Source organism: Epinephelus fuscoguttatus, linkage group LG18, assembly GCF_011397635.1.
Source record: "Epinephelus fuscoguttatus linkage group LG18, E.fuscoguttatus.final_Chr_v1".
Classification (NCBI taxonomy): Eukaryota; Metazoa; Chordata; class Actinopteri; order Perciformes; family Serranidae; genus Epinephelus; species Epinephelus fuscoguttatus.
Genome location: NC_064769.1, coordinates 15,339,819 through 15,358,231, shown reverse-complemented (window position 1 = coordinate 15,358,231; position 18,413 = coordinate 15,339,819). Strand labels below are relative to the sequence as shown.

The 18,413-nt window shown below is 40.1% G+C and overlaps 1 protein-coding gene across 4 annotated transcripts in view; it reads left to right on the top strand.

The window, feature by feature from the left end:
* The window catches only part of znf462 (zinc finger protein 462), a 64,165-nt gene that overhangs the window by 40,810 nt on the left and 4,942 nt on the right, over positions 1 to 18,413 (top strand). For all 4 annotated transcript variants that reach the window (XM_049603531.1, XM_049603532.1, XM_049603534.1 and 1 more), the window contains 7 exons: positions 1,597 to 1,715; positions 4,173 to 4,370; positions 8,870 to 9,125; positions 9,282 to 9,421; positions 10,636 to 10,859; positions 14,489 to 14,837; positions 18,229 to 18,370. In XM_049603531.1, the coding sequence (XP_049459488.1) occupies positions 1,597 to 1,715; positions 4,173 to 4,370; positions 8,870 to 9,125; positions 9,282 to 9,421; positions 10,636 to 10,859; positions 14,489 to 14,837; positions 18,229 to 18,370 (1,428 nt within the window). The remainder of the gene's footprint in view (positions 1 to 1,596; positions 1,716 to 4,172; positions 4,371 to 8,869; positions 9,126 to 9,281; positions 9,422 to 10,635; positions 10,860 to 14,488; positions 14,838 to 18,228; positions 18,371 to 18,413) is intronic.

The following is an 18,413-nucleotide window of genomic DNA, read 5'->3' as shown; positions in this document are numbered from 1 at the left end:
ACATAGCTGTAATATGGCTTTGGAAAAGGGAACAGGAAACAGTAAGGCTGATATTAATGAGATAACATAACAAACAATGACTCTGGATTACATGCACGAATCATTTCCAAGGCAATTTAAATCCAGTGCAGTGATGGTGAACTCCGCCACAAACAACTTTAGTTTGAGGCAGTTATATAAGGGCTGCTAGATTATGGCAAAAATCATAATCATGATAACTATGGTCAATATAAGATCACAATTTTTTAACATTATTACTTATTGACTTTGGAAACATGCATTTATTGATTTATTTATTTATTTTAAATTTTGTCTTTTTAACAGTGTATTTTCTTGAGTTTAAAGTATATTTAAACTAAAAAACAAAACAAAATAAATAACAGAAATTAAATAAAATCTATGACTATAAACCAAGAGGAGAGTGAGAGACCCTGCACTCTTGGCATAAGAGATGTATATGCTGCAGTTACTCTGAGCAGCATGCATGGGAATAAATTACAGTATATTAGATTTAAATATACTTCCACTTTTTCTGTAATGGTCTGAATAAGTCACTAAATTTGTCGCTAGTCACTTTTTTAGAAAGTAAGTCACTAAAAGGGTCTGAAAAGTTGCTAAATCTAGCAAGAAAATTGCCAAATTGCCAACACTGAGTGCACCGCTGTAAAGGAAATGGGTGACTGGATTAATGACAAAAGACAAAGCAAGAGTGTCATTGTGAAATGGAATGTGGCATTATAATTATTTTATCTGGGATATATCGTTTTCATAGTTGTTAGAAACCAATTCATTTAGTTCCTCAGTCTTAGAGTATAAACCTGCAGCTGTACATTCAATAGTATAGCCCTGGTAGCAGTATATTTTAAGCTCCCACCCGTATATTCTTCACCAGTCTTACACCAACTGTTGTGCAAATCAACTGGATGTTAAACTCACTTTGTACAGAACCCAATTTTACACCCTATTCTGTTTACCCTATCACAATCCCTTTGAATCCTCAATCTTCTGTAAGATTTCCCGCCTCCTAGGAGAGTAAGACAAACATTACAGCGAGACAGACATTTTGGTAGTGTGATTTGTTTTATCCATCACAGAGACACAGAGCGAGAGAGGAAGAGAGAGTCCTCATCTCCTCTGAGCTCCCAGGTGTAATCCCTCTGTACTGTATGTGCCCTGACCCAGAAAGAAGCCGCATTCCCATGCCACCTAGGAGGCTGGCATTAAAAACACAGCCACCGTCCCCACAGGCGCTCACACGCTCACTCCCACCGAGGGATTGTGGGTAGATGAGTTCACCCCACGGCTCCTTGTTCTGTAGTCATTGGCAATGTGCGGCTCTTGTTTGTGAGGTAAACAGAATCGAGCGCTTTAGATGCTGCAGAAAAAACCCCGCTGTTGAAATCATCAAAGTGGATGCTGTTGAGTAGAGCTCTCTCTCTGTCTCTTGCTTTCCTGTACTCTATTCTTGTCACTTTCTCTCTTTATCTGCTATCCTTTTGTCCTCATTCCATCTATTTTTTTACTCTGTCTTTTATCCTCTTATCTCATATCCTCCCTTCTGTGTTTTTTTATTTGTATATTTTGTGTCATCGCCAGTCTGGACAGACATGTGCAGTCTCACCACGGGCACCACAAGCCCTTCAAGTGCAAACTCTGCCCCTTTAAATCTGCCTACGTGAGCCGCTTGAAGAGCCACCTGCACAAGGCACACACAGGTAAAAGCAGACACAACGCATACATTAAATCACATCTCACAGCTGTATCCATGACAAACAAGGTATTCCCGGGCCAGCATAGCAGCCTCCTGTTTAGCATCATCCACATAAAAGTGCTGTGCTTGATTTAGCTGATCCTGCACGGAGTAACCAGTGGATTAGCTGGAGGAGCAGCTCCGCCATCCACCGAGTACATTAGATACACCTCATTAAGCACATCCAAAAGAATCATGATTTTAGCACAAATAGCCCCAATGAATTTATTGTGAATTATGTTTATTTGGGGAAATGGGGATGAAATCCTCAGCATGTTTCAAAGGTGAATGCCAACAGGTGTCTTCAGTTAGATGTGATTCATCTCCTGTAATCGTTTCTTTGTTGCTGAGTGAGCCAGACGGCAGACAAAGACATAGACATTCAAGCCAATGTAAAAAAAAAAAAAAAAAAAAAAAAAAAGCTCCACCTGAGAGATCAATACATGAGCAAAAGAAACAATCTTAAAACTAGCAAACCAGAAAGGCCAATTTTCAAAAGGCATTTGAGTGCTCTCAACTGTCTGATTGGAGAGAACAAGAAACAGCACCAAGAGTTAACAGCTGCTGTGGATAATTGACACAAAGCAATTTTGAGTTGCAATTACATTCAAAAAGTGGAGTTTGGTGATTTTGCAGACTTTGTGAAAACAATCAGCGTTAAATCTTCATCACTGCGGCTCAGTTCTTCTCCTCTGTGTCCTCGCTTTCTGTCCAACGAGATATTTTGGATTGATGCATCCACATTCAGGAGCTAACATGTTCTCTCCTGAAATAGCACAATCAGGAAGTTGTTTCCTTATTAAAACCACTTCTGGTAAGAATACGTTACTGTCAGATCAGATTTGGCTCTAATGGCACCACTCCTCAGGATGCTGCTTGCATTAGGGTTGTTAAGCAAATATATTCAACAGCTACAGGAAGCAAGGGGCTATAAATCCCCCCATGGGTACATTCGAAACTCCACCATTGCTGCCAGAAACACACACAGTAGCCAAAGCAGCACCAGCACAGTCGTATACTGTGGCAGCATAAATCAAAGAAATTGGTCAGTGTATATGACTCTAATTCGTGAGTAAGAGAGTAGCTGTGGGCAGTATATGAGATGCTGTCCTTTTGTGAATGGCTCAGATACCGCTACAAAACTTTATTTAAAGGGACAGTTCACCCCCAAAGTAAATATACATATTTTTCCTCTTACCTGTAGTGCTATTCATCAGTCTAGATTGTTTAAGTTTGAGTTTCAGAGTGTTGGATATAACAGCTGTAGAGATGTCTGCTTTCTCTCAAATATAATGGAACTAGATGGCACTCGGCTTGTGGTGCTCGAAGTGCCAAAAAAAATACATATGAAAAACTCAACAGCAATGTCTCTTTCCAGAAATCATGACCCAGTCACTCAAGATAATCCACAGACCTTGTTGTGAGCAGCTTCATGTAGGAACTATTTTCTTTCTACACCCACCAACTGTATCACTCCACAGACGGAAGCTTGGCTCTACTTATGGATGAGAGGCTCGTGCTCATGACCGCACAAGATGTAAACATTAATGGTGTCCTCCTCGGCTGAGCTGTAACGTTAGCTAGCTCGGTGCTGCTAGGTGAGTTAGCAGTAGATGTGTGCTTTCTTCTGTGCGCTGATACAGTTGGGCAGTTGTAGGGTGGTAGAAAGAAAATAGTTCCTACGTGAAACTGCTCACAACAAGGTCTGTGAATTATCTTGAGCAACCAGGTCATGATTTCTGGAAAGAGACATTGCTTTTTCAAATGTATTTTTTGGCACTTTGAGCACCACAAGCTGAGTGCTGTCTTGTTCCATTATTTTGGAGAGAAGGCAGACATCTCTATGGCCAATGTCTCCAACAAAACTGTCTACTCTGACTAATACCACTACAGGTAAGAGGGGAAAATCTGTATATCTGATTTCGGGGTGAACTGTCCCTTTAAGGCAACAAGCTTCAAGCTAAGTATGGAAAAAAATCCTCAGTAACATTTTGCCTTCCCTTCAGAATTGCCTCCCTCTGTCAGTGTGAGACTGCGGTACATTCATGTTTACAATTATAGCCGTTGTATCTTTGTAGAATTAATACAAAATCAAAGTTGTAACTTCCAAATTGCCTACAAGAAAAGTGTATGTTGAGGAGTTAGTTGTCATGTTTATTTGTGATGCCTGAAGACATTTCTAATAAACACTGCAGCTCAACATTTTTTCTATCAAAATTAGACTAATTAGTCCGAGAGGAGCACAAAGTGACATGTTTGTTCCAGATTGGAGGAGAATAGCTTTGTTTGTGGTGGAGGATGTGTTTATTATTACTCTGAATCTTATGCCATGCACTGCAAATCCTCATCAAATGCTGCCTTTATATAGTAAACTCCATACAGCAGTCCAAGTTTTGACTCAAATCTCTTGATTGTCCTCCAGGTGAGCAGCACACATACAAGTGCTTGTCGTGCCCCTTCTCCTCCATGACCATCAGCCAGCTGAAGGAGCACTCTCTGAGAGACCACGGTGAGGCACTGACCCTCCCCAAACTGCGGGCTGCTACCCAGGCTGCTCATGGTGCCCTCAGGCCCTCACGGCTGGCCAGTAACACAGAGCAGACTCCCTTGGCCCCGGATGGTATGAGATCCTGCATAATTCATTTATTTCAATAGACATAGGATGATATGATAGGCCTGTCAGGCTGGATTTGGAAAATCTCAATTGAGCATCAAAGCACAATCCACTGCTATGCTGAATTCCTTAAAACTGAGGGGGTTTTTTTAGTGTTGGAGCTGTTTTATTTTATTTTATTTTATTTTATGATTTATGATTTTCTTTCAATCTATAAAACCAATTGATTTATGAAATATTTGACAATAGTGATATTAAAGAAGAATTTCAAATATATATTTTAAGAATAGAAAATAGTTTCCCACAGCAGAGGAGATGCATTCAAATATTTGTTTAAATTGTCCAACTGTTTAAAACCCAAAGAGATTCAATTAAGTATCATTATATGACAAACGAAGGCATCAAATCCTCACATGTGAGAAGCTGGAGCCATTAAATGTTCAACATTTTTGCCTGAAAAATTAGTCCATCATCTGAATAGTTATAGATCCATTGCCTGTTTAATGACTGTATAATCTATATAATATAAATCATGCCCTTGGAAATAAAATAAAGTAGCATTAGAAATGTAATTAAATAAAACTTAAGAGCTAATTCATTCACAATCTAAAGCTCAAAAGTAAAATTATTACTAAATATACATGTTCAAGTGGGCTTTTTATCTAAGGTGGTTTTATTTTTTATATATTGTTTATGCATCACATTTGATTTGCTATAAATACAGAAAATTAGCAGTTAGCATCACCAATTCTGTGTCATACGAGTTTGACTGCTAAGGTTTGACGACCCAAACCTCCTTTAATGTCGATGATGGCACCTTTCTTTTCAGAATATTCCTTATCAAAGAGGCACCTGCGCCGTAGGTTGGTGCAGCAGCGATCTCCTAGATGTGATGCCAAGTTTTAGGTGTTTTAGTGGCAGTGCAGCCGCTGCTGTAGCTCGCAGACTGTTCTTGGCAGCAGCTGTCACCTTGCTGCTGGAGCTGTGGAATCTTTCCTGGAGCTGAAGCAGGGCAGCATTCCTCAATGCACCAACCACCACCGTCAGCTGTGCCCTACCAAGACAAGTGAAGCATTGAGAGAGAGCAGAGCTGACATACTGAATGTCTCTCCGCCGTGTCAAACGAGCTACCTTCAGTCGAATGTCTTGAATTCTGATATTTGAAGTGCAAAAGAGGGTTTGTTTTGAAAAGATTAAGATTTGATTGGCTGTGAAACTATGAATAAGATCCAACTTCTTTGAACTCCAGCCCCGTCCTGGCTTTTTATGCTGCTTTAAGGTCACCCTTAAAATATATTTGAGGTGTTCTCCTCCTCCCCTGTCTTCTCCAACTCCTCACAGAAGTATTCCACCTCTCATTTATGAAATGTAATAGACAGTTTTGGCCCTTAATCTATTCAAAAAGACACATCACTACCTCACGACAGAATTTGCTCTCCATCTGCTATCTCATCTCCATACATCTCCACAATGCAGAGAGGATATTAAAAGCATGAATCAACTGTGGCATTGTTTGATTCGTGTGAATTCCTCTGCCTCTTCGGCAGAAGTGAGAAATTGGATCTCAAGCATTTTATAAAGCAAAAGTTTAAAAAGAAAAGTTTTTTTTTCTTCCATGCTTCTTCATACTCTGAGTGCTGAATGAAGCATTTTTCACACGGATAGATATTCTATTAGTGTCACTGTGGTTTATTTATTGATGTGTTGGAGGCTCAAAGTAGGGCGAGAAGATGAGCTTGCTCACTGATATTATAGACTCTTGAGAAAGGGAATGAGGAGGGAAAGAGGTAGGGGACAAATGATGACAGTCATAGTTATACTTCTGTATCTGGGGGGGGGGGCATTTGGTGAGAGCACAGCTAAATTCCAGATAGTCCCATCTCCGTTAGAGAGGAAAAAGATCAACTGCCGTCTGCTGATTGCCTTTTATTAAATAATAGTATATGCATTTTCTTTTTGAAGAAATAAGCAGACATCTCTCATAAATAGATTAGAAGAGGCAGATGAAAGAGACGATAAGTGAAGTAGGTTAAACTCCATCCTGCTGTGCAAAAATGTCCATTGGAATAACATGAGTCTTAGATGTACACTGACTCATGTGGGTTGGAAACTGGTGCCCAAATCCTCTTGAAAGCAACAGAGATTTTGATGATGTGTTCTTGTCGGAGTGGTTACTTCCTGTCCATGTCAGAAAATAATCTTGAAAGAGGAATATGCTGGTAGCCTGTACACATATCTTGTGCTATGCTAAAACATTTCTTCTCCAAAAATATCTCCAGACTAGAGCCAGATGACATACGCGGATATCATACTTTAAGGAGCAGTGTGTAAGATTTACGGTGAATAGTGGCATCTAGTGGTGAGAGCTGCAGGTTGCAGCTATCTGAAACTTCTCCCGGTTTGAATTCCTTCAGTCTTCATTGCTCAGGTTTTTTTTTATTTTTTTTATCAGGAGCCAAATGATCTAGAGGGGCCTCTGAGTCTAACCATGAACTCTGAGTTAACGAACCCTGAGATGGATAACTTTAAGTTTTTTCAGTTTCACAACAGCTGATCAGAACCAGTTTAGTCAATCTGGTCATCAATGGAGCTCAGATACTGCAGTTCACCATGGCAACTGGTAAATAAAAAGCCTCAATTTTAATCCAGTGGATGCAGAAGTTTTGATGCATGTATGTACAGACTGCGCACATTTATCTAAAAAAGAAAAGAAAAGAAAAGAACTTCCACTCACAATAAGACAGCTATGCAGAGGTTTGACTCCCAGCTGTGGTGACTCAATCTCGGAACCCATCGTCTGTCATCTGACAGCGATACATATGCAAATATGTGTGTATAGAGATTAGGGCTGACTTAATGCTGTGTGATATTTCAATGTGAGGGCAAAAACCACTGTTTGAAGAAACAACTGCATATAAAAGCAGTAACTTTATATTGTCCTGAGTATCAAACTAACGTCCAAACAGGGGTTTGATTCTGACAGACAGTAAACCTCAGCTAATTAATGCACTTCAGTACTCACTTTGATACGGACTGAACCAGTGAGGACATGAAACAGCATGTCTGGCTCTGCAGAGGGAGGAGACAGAGAGAAACTCAGGATTTGTTGAAGAAAACTAACTCAGAGTTTAAGTGACCCTTCTTTCTGAAAGGGAAAACCCAGACTTTCCCTCATCTCAGGGTTAACCTACTCAGAGTTTACACTAAACCAGCTTTCTGAAACAGGGCACAGTTTTATTTTTATTTCTCTTCTTCTCCAAAACAAAAGGACCAGGTTATTAGAACTGGTAAAGCAGTGAATAAAGCAGTTTCTCCAAGGCTGGCTGCTAGTCCAGCACCTGCAAATGTGCGCTCACCTTATACTATGACTGATACTCTGATAACTTAAGATGCAGACATTCAAGAGGTTTTTACCAGGAGCCGAATTATTTGCAGAGGTGTCTTCCTCTCAAACAGACAAACGCTCCCGGTGATTTAAACCTGCTCTTGTCATAGAGGAGCTGCTAACTAGAGTCGTCCATGCAAAAACATGAATCACCCTATTTAGAGTCAGTGTTTGGTATGTCCACCCTGGGCTACTGTAGAAACATGGTAGACTCTATTGACGAGGACCCACTCCCTGTGTAAATATAAACAGCTCATTTTAACAACCACACGATTCCTATGTACAGGTGGTCATATACTAAAAAAAAATATACCTATTGTATTCCATGTCTGCCAGTACAGCCCCATAAACCCTACACACTGGACCTTTAAATAAAACTACCAAATACTACCTAACAAGGAAATTGAAAAAGGACTTAAGTACAAGTGCAAAGGTTTGTCAATTAAATATAATTAAAGTATCAAGAGTATTCTTTCTGCTGGAAGATGCCTCTGCAACTGGTATATTATTACATATGACATTATTAGTTTGTTGATACTGATACGTCTATGTTAAAGTAGTATTCACTGTTGTAGCTGGCAGAAGTGGAGCTGGTTTTACTACTTAATGTACAGTTAGGTAGTTTAGTCCAGTGCTTCTCAACACAGGGGTTGGGCCCCCTCCAATGGATGACAAGATAAATCTGAGGGGTCATGATATGATTAATGGATAACATAAGAAGAAAGAAGAAAGTTCTGCTCCATAAATCTGCATTAACTTTTTGGATTTTTCTCTAATCCTTGCTTTTTTGTGATATATTGGAGACTTTACCTCTTCTGGCCTCGAACAGTTATTTAAACGAAACCATCTGAGAGGTTTAGAGGGGAAATGTCTCTTTGGGGGAACTGCTAACAATTTATAAACATCTGAGATGTGGCAAGGAGCCCCGACTACAGACAAGGTGCACAAATCCAGGCAAAAATAGGAGCCCCAAATACTCTGCGTTAATGTCGGAGGCCATGAGCCAAAAAAGTTGGACAGTCTTTAAATGTGAAGTATTTTATAAGCGAATCCATTTTCACTTGAATCCGAAGTGTATGTTACAGTATAATAAAGAGCAGGTTCTCTGCCCCTCTCTAAGATCCTTCATACCTGGAGCCAGCGGATGTTCGTCAGCAGCTCAGTCATTACCAGCTGGCCTCCCGCAGTCAAATGTCTTCCGGCTCAACACCTGGCGGCTCAACAGTGGCTGATAATCGACCAGACAGCGTCCTCACTTGTGAGTTCTGTGAGTTCAGCTCTGGATACATGCAGAGCCTGCGTCGACACTACAGGGACCGCCACGGTGGCAAGAAGCTCTTCAAGTGCAAAGACTGTTCCTTTTTCACCTGCTACAAGTAAGGACAGACTTCAGCAGAGAAAACTAGGACAATGACTATGAGTAACATACATTCCAAGGAGTATCCAACTGTACTGATACCAGAGAGACAACCGTTGGATAAATCCCCCCAGTGATTTAATGAACCTTTTCTCTCCCTCTGAATCTGTCTCAGGAATACCTTCACCATGCATGTGGAGGCCGGTCACAACAACAACATACCCGAGGACGTCCCGAAAGACCTGCGCTGCCCTCTCTGTCTCTACCACACCAAACACAAGAGCAATATGATTGACCACATTGTCCTGCACAGAGGTACACATCATGCTAAATGCAACCATATTAAACTTTATTTTTAAAGAAACAGTTCAACATTTTGGAAGATAATGTGCTAATTTGCTTTCTTGCCATGAGTTAGATGAAGAGATTGAGCTCAGCTTCAAGTCACTTCACCCCCATATCCAAAATACATATTTTTTCTCTTACCTGTAGTGCTAATCATCGATCTAGATAGTTTTGGTGTGAGTTGCAGAGTTTTGGAGATTTCAGAAGTAGAGATGTCTGCCTTCTCTCATATATACTAGAACAAGATGGCACTCGGCTTGTGGTGCTCAAGGCAGCAAAAAATACACTTGAAAAACTCAACAGCAATGTCTCTTTCCTGAAATCATGACCCAGTTACTCAAGATAATCCACAGACCTTGTTGTGAGCAGCTTCATGTAAGAACTATTTTCTTTCTACCAAACTACACCTGCCAACTGTATCACTGCACAGAAGGAAGTCTGGGTCTACTGCTAGCTCACCTAGCACCTCTGAGCTACCTAAAGTTACAGCTCAGCTTAGGAGAACTCCAGTAATGTTGACATCTCACACTGTCACGAACGTGAGCCTGTCCATGAGTAGATGCACACTTCCTTCTGTTCAGTGATTTGATTGGCGGGTGTAGTTTGGTAGAAAGATACTGCTCACTTCAAGGTCTGTGGATTATCTTGTGTAACCAGGTCACGATTTCTGGAAGGAGACATTGCTTTTGAGTTTTTCAAATGTATGTTTGTTGGCACTTTGAGCACCACAAGCAGCAGAGACATTCATATACACCTTGTATTCCATTATAAGAAATGTAAACATAATTCAAACGAGTCATATAAACTGTCAGTGGAGCTGTTAGTTAATGGAATAATTAAGGCATTGCATAGAGAACATTCATGAGAACTGAAACAAAATAAGATTTAGATGCAAGCACAGAGTGATGAAACTGATGTGATAAATTGATAAAACTTTTTGGGGGGCATGTAGACAGTTTTATATTAGGCTATCTCCAGTTATCTGGAGGAGCTGTTTATGTTGAAATTGACAAAACCACCAAACAGTAACAGCCACTGGGATCACTGGTGTGTAAGTGACAAATTTGATATCTCTCCTGCGCCCCCGCATCTCCTCTTCCCTTCTGTCATCACCTCTCGCTGCTCTTCTCTCTCTTCCTCCAACCTAATAATCCACTTCCACTTCTCTCCTCTTCCTCCACCAGAGGAGCGCGTGGCTCCGCTGGAGGTCAGCCGCTCCAAGCTGTCACGCCACCTGCAGGGCCTCGTGTTCCGTTGCCACAAATGCACCTTCACATGCTCCAGTGACCAGGCTCTGCAGCTGCACCTGCAGAAGCATGCTGAGATCAAGCCCTACCAGTGCCAGCTCTGCTATTATGACAGCAGTCAGCGGAGCCAGCTAGAGGAGCATCTACGCATTGAGCACAAGGTCAGTGGGACTCCGTATATCATGAAGTTTGGTGTAACAAAATTTGAATTGATATATCTTACATTAATTCATTTCTACAATAAAATTAGAGACTTTCTTGCTTATCTCTGACGGAGAGTCTTATTGAACATGGCTTAAGAACATGTTTTAATAATCAGTCCGTTTGATGGCTGTAACATGAGGTGTTTACAGCTTAAACACTCAACACAAACTGTTCATTTATGGCCTCTGCCTGTTTTATTGGAGGTAATCGTGAGGCCGCTGCCAATCAACCGTCTATATTCCCACAGAGTCAAGATATTGTGCCAAATTCAATTTACAACTCCCAAATTGAACATATCCTCAGCAGTCAGCTGCTGAAGGAGTGAGAAAAGCAGAGCTCATATCCTGAAATTATTGGAGTCCCAGATACCCAGAACATTTAAGAAAAGTGAATGCAGTTTTTAAAATAAATTATCTCTATAATCAGGCAAGTAAACAGCAACAATTGATACCCACTGAAGCAGTGGTTCCCGACTGGATCAGCCACGGGGTCCAGATTTCTCCTTTGTCATTAGTTCAAGTTCCCACAGTTTAATACATGCAGCGTCATACTTGTGTTTGGCCATGTCGTTGAGTTAGTTTGCTGTCTCTGTCTGGCAGTTGTCCATTAGTCACTCACTCTACATCAGGAAACAGCACTTCAAAATAAAAGCTCTCTACCGGAAATTCCCTGTACTTAAAAATAAAGTGTGTTTCAGTCAGGAACACTTTTGTCACAGAAAACTTTATTTTCATTTGCAGTATTATATTTGGCGCAGTATTATATTGCGCCTATGTGGAGAGAGAGCACACCTCTCCGTGCTTCTGCATGCCTACGTGGAAAGCCTAAGGCGGAGAGGGCACACGTCTCCACCCTTCCACACACCTGCGTGGAAAGCCATAAGGCAGAGAGTGCACACCTCCCCGCCCTTCCATGCGTCTACATGGAAAACCTAAGGCAGGGAGAGCAGTAGCAAAGGCCCCCCAGGAACAGAACAGAGCAGCATCAATGACAAACAGAAATGACATTGATAAGTCAGATACAGCATGAGAAGGAGGAGCTGGGGTGGAGGTGGGTTACAAAGCGACTTGCAGAGGGAGTAGCAACAGTAGGCAGACCAGAGCACTTTAAATAGGGCACCCTGAATGAGATTCGCCAATTGGTTGCATAGAAAGGAATCATGTCAGCTATCATCTATCCTGCCTGAACTAACACTGTGAGTCAATTGCGGTCCATTCAGAATGGATCCGTGACCCACTTTTGGACCACAACCCACCAGTTGGGAACCACTGATTTAAAGTGTAGCAACAGCAAATGAAAAGGATTTGTTTACTTGGTGATTTTAGGCCCACCTAAACTTGAGTAAATGTTGGAAAGTCTTTGTCTAGCTTGTCTACAGATCAAATGACAAGAAGGAGCCAAAAGTGTTTTTAAGAGCATCTTAACCAACATTAGTTAAAATGTAAATAAGCTACATTCCAGCCGACTTTAAACTTAGGCAGGGAAACCCGCTTAATGATTCCTTCACTATCATTTATTGTGTGTGTGGTGTAATTTTGTGAACATGCGCAATAAAACTTTATTAGATGAGAAATTATTAGAGGATTCCAATTACAGTGGGTCGTAAAGTCAATCAAGAGTATGAAAGTATGTAAACTGGCCCACAAAACACCTCTGTTCTTCCTTGTCTTTTTTATCCCATTCAAAGTTTTAGAGTCTTTAAAAGTGAATATTAACATACGGAGGTGATTTATTAAAACAATAACATAACATTGCTACATAAGCTTATGAAGCCAAAAATAAACTCTGTGTTGCAGATGATAAGAAGATAAGATATTAGTGAAATGACCACTCAGTGGAATAATATGACCACACATATTAGATTTCTAGAACTTCAGTGTGTTCTCACCCCATCCAGGAGAGAAAAGGTTTCATCTCTGAGTCTTAATGAGGATAATTTATGAGATAACGTGAGACGGCAGGTGGCATTTTAGAAGTTTAGAGTACATTAAACTCAAAAGGGCAACCGGTTATTGTTTTTCAATTCTTTACATAGATCCCTGATTTCACCTAATGCATGCTGGGATAAGGTCCAGCCCTCCTGTTTCCTAAAATAGGAATAAGCAGGTATGAATAATGGATGAATAGATAATTAACATAGTACATATACAGATAATAAAGATAATTTGTTCCTATATATAGAGAAAATGTCAAAGGTAGCAAATCCATCAGACCCTCATCAGGTTAAATTCATATAAACAGACAGCTCATGTGAACCATGCTGGCACCCTCTTTCCTTGGCTGTGTTTACATACCTGTATATGGTACTGGTACTGTTTGTCTATATGAAATGCATTTGATGAAGGTCTGCAGAACAACACTTCATAGACTAGAAGGGCACTCTGAAAGCGCAGACCTCCACCAAGGCCAAATGCTCTCTCGCGCAATGTCAACGGAAATTAAAAATAATTTGTGTATCCACCCTGTGATTCAGATCCACTCCAAAATGTAATGGGTTCTTTCTTTGCTCATGCTACACCCTTCCACCAAGTTACATGAAAATCAGGCTGGTCGTTTTTTCGTTATCCTGCAAACGAACAAACAAACTGAATAAAAATCCTTGGTGGTGATAATGAAGTGAGAATGATAGATTGGCAGCATACAGGAGTTTTTTAATCATTCACGTGTAGCTGAAGGACAAAAAAGGTGCAGGAAGCAATGAAGGCTACGCAAAAATATATATATTTGTCTTCAGGGTTGTGCAAATATATGCGTAGTCTTGCAAAAAACTTGAATGTCCATTGTTGACATGCAGCTGAAAGGAAGATTGAGTGAGCAGGGCTCAGAGCTAAAGCTTCTTCATTGTAGGAGGAGTGGAAGAACAGACGTTGTCTCGTGGGAAGGATGTTGCAGGGCTACAGCTGAGTCCTCGGGGAGCATGGGAGGAGGGAATAGCTCCAAAAGAGTGACATCATTTGCAACAAAATAAGCAAGGAAGAGATGGTTCTGTCATCAAAATCTTTCCATCTTATATCATTGTACAGTGTACAAGTACACCTCTGACTCGAGAGAAGTTCAGTTTTATATTTACGATCTCACTACAGGCTCTCCACTTTTAAACTTGTACTTTGGGTTACTAGTACATTTCAGTCATCCTCAAAACTGCTAAAAGTCTAATTTTTACTAAGGTTTAGATTTTGTGTATAGGCAGGCTGTGGATTTGTGTAACAATAAATTAATCTGGAGTTAGGTGTACCAAAAACCCAACATCAGCTCTACTGTAAAATCTGCATTAAGAGGTTTCAGAATTTATAATACTGTTTTAATAAGAGAGATTCTTGAGCTTTCCAATTAATGTTAAATATAAAAATTGCAAATAAGAACAGTCAGCCTAAAACTCATGTAATAACGTTCTAGTTTCAATTCACTTAATAAAAAAAGGAAAAATTAACACTTAAACACACCTAAATGTGATGCTGCTTACTGCTAATTTTGCAAGCTTTAACAAATTGTGGTAAAACAAGAAAAGACCAACATTAAAAAGGGAGATAATTACAGCTCAGAGCACACTATACCAAACTGATTAAAACCTCTTGTTTGCGATCAGGTTATCCGGAACTTCGAGCTGATGGGCCGCGTCAACCTGGACCAGCTGGAGATGATAAAGGAACATGAGAGCAGCGCAGATGAGGACGAAGAAAGACAACTCATGGAGATGGTTGTAGATGGAAAAGTAGCTGCAGACGAGGAGGAGGAGGAGGAGGAGGAGGGGGAGGAGGAGGATGAAGATGAAGGAATGGAGATTATGGAGAACATGGTGGAGGAGCAGAGGGAGATGGATGATGAAGAGATAGAGGACAACATCAAAGAGGAGGAGGAGGAGGATGAGGAGGAGGAGGAGGAAGAGGATGAAGAGGTAGTCAGGGCGGTGGAGGAGGAGAAGCCTGTCCTACAAGGTAAATACAGATGACTTAATCTCTCTTGCTCTCCTGTGTTACATATGATCGTCTCGTATTCATCCTCACTCTGCTGACAGACAGCGTCCATGTTCAAAAGGTTTGCTTCACACTGTCGAAAACAACCACTGATGTTTGCTGAAAGAACAAATATATACCTCACACACCACCTCAACTCCACTGAATACTATTTAACTGCTGCATATGAGCCTATTGCACAACAAATTTCTTTACAAAACCTTTTGGGATTACACTATAAATGAGTGTCTGCTGAAAAGTCATTTTCTGTCGCACTCGCAGTAATTTTATATCAAATTGCGATATGTGTAAAAAATCTCCCGTGTCTCCTTTTAAGCCAAACAAATGGGCCCATAAGTAAGAAAACAATCATACTGCCACAGTATTGGAAGTCCCATAGCATACATACGCTTTTATAATGTGTTTTAGCTATTCTTCATGAGCAGTGTATTTCTTCCAAAATAGCCACAGTCTTGTAATTCTCAATTGATTTTTGCACTTCATTCTTCTAGCGTATTATTCACTGAGTGTACTTGACTGGTATTGGCTGCTCACAGAACGAAAAAGTAGGTTTTATACCAGAATATATACTGATCATCCCTGGTCCACAGAGGAGCTGTTCATTTCTAACACATTAAACATTTTTACTTTGTGACAGATGTGTTATCAGGGTGTCTGCAGAGCTTTATAAAAAAGTTTTAAAATGTCTTTAATATCATAAATATTAGGTCTTAAAGGTCTAGTGTGAAGAATTAAGTGGCATCTAGTAGTGAGATTGCAGATTGCAACCAACTGAAACTTCTCCCATGTGTTAGGCATGTAGACGAAATGCGATGGCCCTAAATAGCCCTATGTGGAGTCAGGGTTTGATTTGTCCATTCTGAGCTACTGTAGAACAACATGGCGACCTCCATGAAAGAGGGCCTGCTGTGTGTGTAGATATAAACAGCTCACTGATTATATTACATTTAATTTCTGCCTATATATTTCCCCTAAATCTTACACACTGGACATTTAAAAGTCATAAAATAAAATAGAAATTTAAATCAGTGAGGTTTTAACCCATTGAACGCTGAGCAAATTGGTGCGATTTCTTTCAAGTCATGGGAAAAAAGGCATAAATCAACTTGGTAAGAAATGTCCCACAAATTGCAAAAAAAAAAAAAAAAAATAAAATATTTTTAAAAAATAGGGAAAATAGAAAAATGCCAGGGAAAAACTAACTTTACCAAATTATTATGATTTTTAAGCACTTTTGCCAGGTTATTTCCTTGTTTGTGTGTTGTTGTTGTTGTTGTTGTTGTTTTAACGTTCTTTATTTCTTTCTTCTTTTTTTTTTACTAATTTCCTTGTTTTCAATTTTCTCTTTTCACTAATTTCTTAAAAAAATTGCCTCATTTCTTCTGTCATTGCCATCTTCCCATGTTTTTAAAAGAAACAAGTCAATTTGCTCAGGTTTCACAGGGATAATTACCAACACACATTTATATCTAATTTCACTGTTCCATCTTTTAATTTCTTTTCTTTTTTTGTTGTCATAATGAGTCAAGCTCTTCTATCTAGTCCAAATTTCTGATGTTACAAATATTTCAACCTACCACTGAACTAAAACTGTCTTTTTTTACTAATTGCACTTACCTGTTAACCTAACTCGCTCTAATAACTATATTCCTACTGTACATAAAACCTACCGACAACATTTACAGTGACATGCAAGAGTTTGAGCACGGCTGGTCAAAATTTACTGCAAATAGTTAAGTGAGTAGAAGATGAAATGATTTCCAAAAGGCATGACGTTAAAGATGAAATGTGCTTTTTAACATTTTAAGCAAGATTAGTGTATTATTTATGTTTTGTACAATTTTAAAGTGTAAAAAGGAAAGGCGCACCATGCAAAAGTTTGGGCACCCCAAGACATTTGAACTCTCAGACAACTTTAAACAGGGTCTCAGACCATGATTAGCTTGTTAGGGCTCTGGCTTCACAGTCATCGTAAGGAAAGGCCAGGTGATTCAAATTTCAAAGCTTTATAAATATTCTGACTCCTAAAACCTTGTCCAAACAATCAGCAGCCATGGGCTCCTCTAAACAGCTGCCTAGCCCTCTGAAAATAAAATTAACTGATGCCCACAAAGCAGGAGAAGCCTGTAAGAAGATAGCAAAGTGTTTTCAGGTCGCTGTTTCCTCAGTTTGTAATGTAATTAAGAAATGGCATTTAACAGGGACTATGGAGGTCAAGCTGAGGTCTGGAAGACCAAGAAAACTTTCTGAGAGAGCTGCTCATAGGATTGTTAGAAAGGCCAATAAAACCCATCATTTGACTGCAAAAGACCTGCAGGAAGATTTTGCAGATGTTCTTCTATGCAGCAACACCTGCACAAATATGACCTTCATCAGAAGAGAATATTTCCTGTGTCCCCACCAGACGTTTGCAAAGCAACGTTAAAAAAAGCTGGATGCTTTTTGTAAGTCCAAGTGGACTGATTGGATGCATTGAGCAAAAGCATGTTTGGAAAAAAGGGTGCAGAATTTCATGAAAGGAACACCTGTCCAACTGTTAAACACGGGGGTGGATCGATCATGCTTTGGGCTTGTGTTGCAGCCAGTAGCACAGGGAACATTTCACAGGTGGAGGGAAGAATGAATTCAGTTAAATTCCAGCAAATTCTGGAGGCAAACATCACACCATCTGTAAAAAAAAAAAAAAGCTGAAGATAAAGAGCGGACGGCTTCTACAACAAGACAATGATCCTAAACACACCTTAAAATCCACAATGGACTACATCAAGAGACGCAAGTTGAAGGTTTTGCCATGGCCTTCGCAGTCCCCTGACCTAAACATCATTGACAATCTGTGGATAGACCTCAAAAGAGCAGTGCAAGCCTTTTGCAGGAAGAGTGGGTGAAAATCCCCCAAACAAGAACTGAAAGACTGGTTACACAAAGTGTTTAGAAGCTGTGATACTTGCCAAAGGGGGTGCTACTAACCACTGACCATGCAGGGTGCTGAAACTTTTGCCTCAAGGCAATTTTCCTTTGCAGCTGGAAAGGTTTTATACAGGGATACCCAAACTTGTACATGCAGCTGTATATTTCTATACTTACTTTACACGTACATGCACTGCTTGAGTAGCTCAAAGTAAGTAAAAGACAAAACTGTTTAAGGTTTTCTTTAAAAGGTTTTTAAAAAGTATTACATTTAATTGCCTGTAGACATCCTGAGTAATTTTGTGTTGAATATTGATTGCCTGACAATAAATAAACCATAGCAATAAATATTTAATGTTTTCAAATAATGTGGCAAATAGAAAATGAACACTTGTGTAATTACTGTACTCTGAGGCTCACCAATCATTTGAACTCTATTTCCCAGAGGTCCTTGCATCTCCCATCTGCAGCAGCAACAGCAGCAGCTCTGCGCCGAGCGGTACAGAGAAGCGTCTTCCCTGTGAGTTCTGCGGCCGCTGCTTCACCAACAGCCTCGAGTGGGAACGTCATGTTCTTCGACATGGCATGTCAGTATTTCTTCCTATTTCTCCTCTAATTTTGTGTGTGCAC